Genomic DNA, 3545 nt, shown 5'->3' with positions numbered 1-3545 from the left:
TAGGGGGACAGGAACAAGCAAGTGCAAGTGACACAGACTTTTGTTCTTGTTAATACAGTTGTTCTCCAACTTTTAATTTTTTAAGTCAGAGAGGGAAGGGGTAAGCATGGAATCACATGCCCAGGGATGTTCCCTGGGGGAAAAGTTGTAAATAGAGAAGAAACACCAGACCCTGACAGGAAACCTGCCCATAACCTCCATCTGCAGCTGCTTCTGGGGCTTAAAAAAGAAAGGGTGAGTAGTGTGCACCCCCTGGTGATCAGATCCCGTCATACCATGAGGTTTGTGTCTGGGCTCACATTGAAGTCCCTTCACAGTGCCTTTTGCACAGAAATACACAGCCGTGTCCTCGGTTCTTAGGCTGTTCATCTGCAGATACAGCATGTTCTTTGCATTGTCCCTGGAGATGGTGAATCGGCCCTTCACAGAGTCTGTGTAGCTTGTGCTACCTCCACCAGCATCAATATTTGAGACCAACTCTAGCCCCTTCCCCGGTGGCTGGCGGACCCAGCCCATTCCATAGCCACTGAAGGAGAAACCAGAGGCTGCACAGGAGAGTCTCAGGGACCCCCCAGGCTTCACCAGGTCTCCCCCAGACTCCACCAACTGCATCTCACACTGGGTACCTGCAGACACAAGACATCTTAGTCAGGAAACTGTCATGGTTATCTCCATTCCTATCCATTCTCATACTCAATGTCTCTTGTTCTCCACAAATTACCTTTTAAAACTGCAACAAGGAAAACCCAGCTGAGCACAAGCTCCATAGTGAGTTTTCTGTGTTCTGTCCTTATCAGTGAATGGAACACCTGAGAATACCAGGGCTGGGGCTCCTCTCCCAGCTGCATGATCTGGCCTGGGCTATTTTAATTATAAGAGGGAGGGTCCCATTTGCATGTCCTCTCACTATAAAGGAAATTTGGCAGGTAGCATCCTCAAGATGTCAGACATTCCAAGCAGGTGGGAGGATCCTGGCAGAATTTTATAGACATGATATCTTCCACAACATTGTTCTTTCTCATTTTGATATTGTCATTACATAACAACCATTATATTTTTTATTTCCACTTACATCCTCCAATCATGTGAGTAAGGTGACAATTTATCACCACTTATACAGGTGGATCGTTACGCACCAGATAACAGGTGGGCTTTCTGAATATCCAAGAGCACACAACAGGTGAGAGTGAGCCTGTGTCTGGGCCTGAGATCCCCACCATGGGACCTGCCAATTCCCCTGTACCACCTCCAGGTCAGGATTGGCCATATGTAGTGAAGTTTGCAGTCTTCCTGAGATTCATGATTCCCAAATAGACTAATGGGTCAATACCACCTTTTTCTGTCTCAGAAACATGGAGACACTGAGAATCCTAGACGGAGAATCACAGAGATGATGGAAACACTGCGGGTTTTCAACAACCAAAAGGAACATTTACAATTGATCTTTCCATACTCATCCGTGGATAGTCTCAATAAAAATAAAATGGTAGAATAATTAGTAAACAATAAAACTCAGAATCACTGAGAACACAATGGATGCTGTTATTTAGGGAAACTCATCTATAAAATGGAGATTATTGTGTTTCTAATCTCAAAATTATTGTCAAGATCATACAGTTAAAGTTTTCCAAATTACTTTGCACTTTGCAAATTTTTGAATTTTCGTATGATGATCGATTCCAAGAAAGGAAGACACTTCTGTGTTTCACCAATTTTTCCAAATCACTGTGTTTGTGTCAGGAAAAAGTTCGCAGAGCATGGAGCTGAAAACCCTTGAGAGAAGACATCCTTCAACCAATCATTGCCCTGGACCATGGGCTCCATGCTTCCTGAGAACCCCTGGTGTTTGTGAGCACCCCCAGATGGTCCTACTACACCAGTTGATTAGGGCATCAATTTCCTTGATGGTTATTTGTATATTCAGATTGTATGTTTCTTCCTATTTCAATCTGGTAGTTTGTAACTTTCAAGGAAGGTGTCCATTTTTCCAGGATGCTTAAATCGTTGACATAAGATCGCTGGTAATAATTTCCCGTATTTATTTATTTATTTATTTATTTACTTACTTACTTACTTACTTACTTATTTGTATGTTTATGCATACATTATTTTATTCTTTTTCAGTGTTCCACAATTCATTGCTTATGCACCGCACCCAATACTCCATGCAGTACATGCCCTCCGTAATATCCCAAACCAGGCTCACCGAAACTCCCACCCCTCACCCCACCAAAACACTCAGTTTCTTTCTCAGACCCCACAGTCTCTCATGGTTTTCCTCCCCCTCCAATTTCCCCAATTCCCTTCTCCTCGCCATCTCCCCATGTCCTCTGTGTTATTTCTTATGCTCCACAAGTAGGTGAAACCATATGATAATTGACTCTCTCTGCTTGACTTATTTCACTCAGCATAATCTCTTCCAGTCCTGTCCATGTTGCTACAAAAGTTGGGTATTCGTCCTTTCTGATGGAGGCATCATACTCCATAGTGTATATGGACCACATCTTCCTTATCCATTCGTCCGTTGAAGGGCATCTTGGTTCTTTCCACAGTTTGGCAACTGTGGCCATTGCTGCTATGAACATTGGGGTACAGATGGCCCTTCTTTTCACTACATCTGTATCTTTGGGGTAAATACCCAGTAGTGCAATTGCAGGGTCATAGGGAAGCTCTATTTTTAATTTCCTAAGGTTTCTCCACACTGTTTTCTAAAGTGGCTTCACCAACTTGCATTCCCACCAACCGTGTAAGAGGGCTCCCTTTTTGCCACGTCCTCTCCAACACACGTTGTTCACTGTCTTGCTAATTTTGGCCATTCTAAGGTGTAAGGTGTAAGGTGTAAGGTGGTATCTCAATGTGGTTTTGATTTGAATTTCCCATCATCACAAATAATGATGATGAACATTTTTTTATATGTCTGTTAGCAATTTGTATGTCTCCACTGGAGAAGTGTCTGTTCATGTCTTCTGCCCATTTTTTGACATGATTATCTGTTTTGTGTGTGTTGAGTTTGAGAAGTTCTTTATAGATCCTGGATATCAGCCTTGTGTCTGTACTGTCATTTGAGAATATTTTCTCTCATTCCTGGGTTGCCTCTTGGTTTTGTTGACCCTTTCCTATGCTGTGCAGAAGCTTTTGATCTTGATGAAGTCTCAAAAATACATTTCGCTTCTTTTCCCTTTGCCTTTGGAGACATATCTTGAAAGAAGTTGCTGTGGCTGATATCGAAGAGGTTACTGCCTATGTTCTCCTCTAGGATTCTGATGGATTCCTGTCTCACATTGAGGTCTTTTATCCATTTCAAGATTATCTTTGTGTACGGTATAAGAGAATGGTCGAGTTTCATTCTTCTACATATAGCTGTCCAGTTTTCCCAGCACCATTTATTGAAGAGACTGTCTTTTTTCCACTGTATACTTTTTCCTGCTCTGTCAAAGATTATTTGCCCATAGAGTTGAGGGTTCATATCTGGGCTCTCTACTCTGTTCCACTGGTCTATGTGTCTGTTTATATGCCAGTACCATGCTGTCTTGGTGATCACAGCT

General features: G+C 42.5%; 1 gene segment (V, D, J or C); it reads right to left on the bottom strand.

The window, feature by feature from the left end:
* Positions 1-299: 299 nt before the first annotated feature.
* LOC116863817 lies at positions 300-833 on the bottom strand (the record flags this gene model as incomplete). The annotated part of the segment is given in 2 exon segments: positions 300-626; positions 722-833. Coding segments are annotated over 2 exon segments (373 nt in total), but the record flags the coding sequence as incomplete, so codon positions are not given.
* Positions 834-3545: the final 2712 nt, after the last annotated feature.

This window comes from Lontra canadensis, unplaced genomic scaffold (assembly GCF_010015895.1).
Source record: "Lontra canadensis isolate GAN:19392208 unplaced genomic scaffold, GSC_riverotter_1.0 scaffold3393, whole genome shotgun sequence".
NCBI lineage: Eukaryota > Metazoa > Chordata > Mammalia > Carnivora > Mustelidae > Lontra > Lontra canadensis.
Note: the sequence above shows the minus strand (reverse complement) of the source record. Positions and strands in the feature narration are given on the sequence as shown.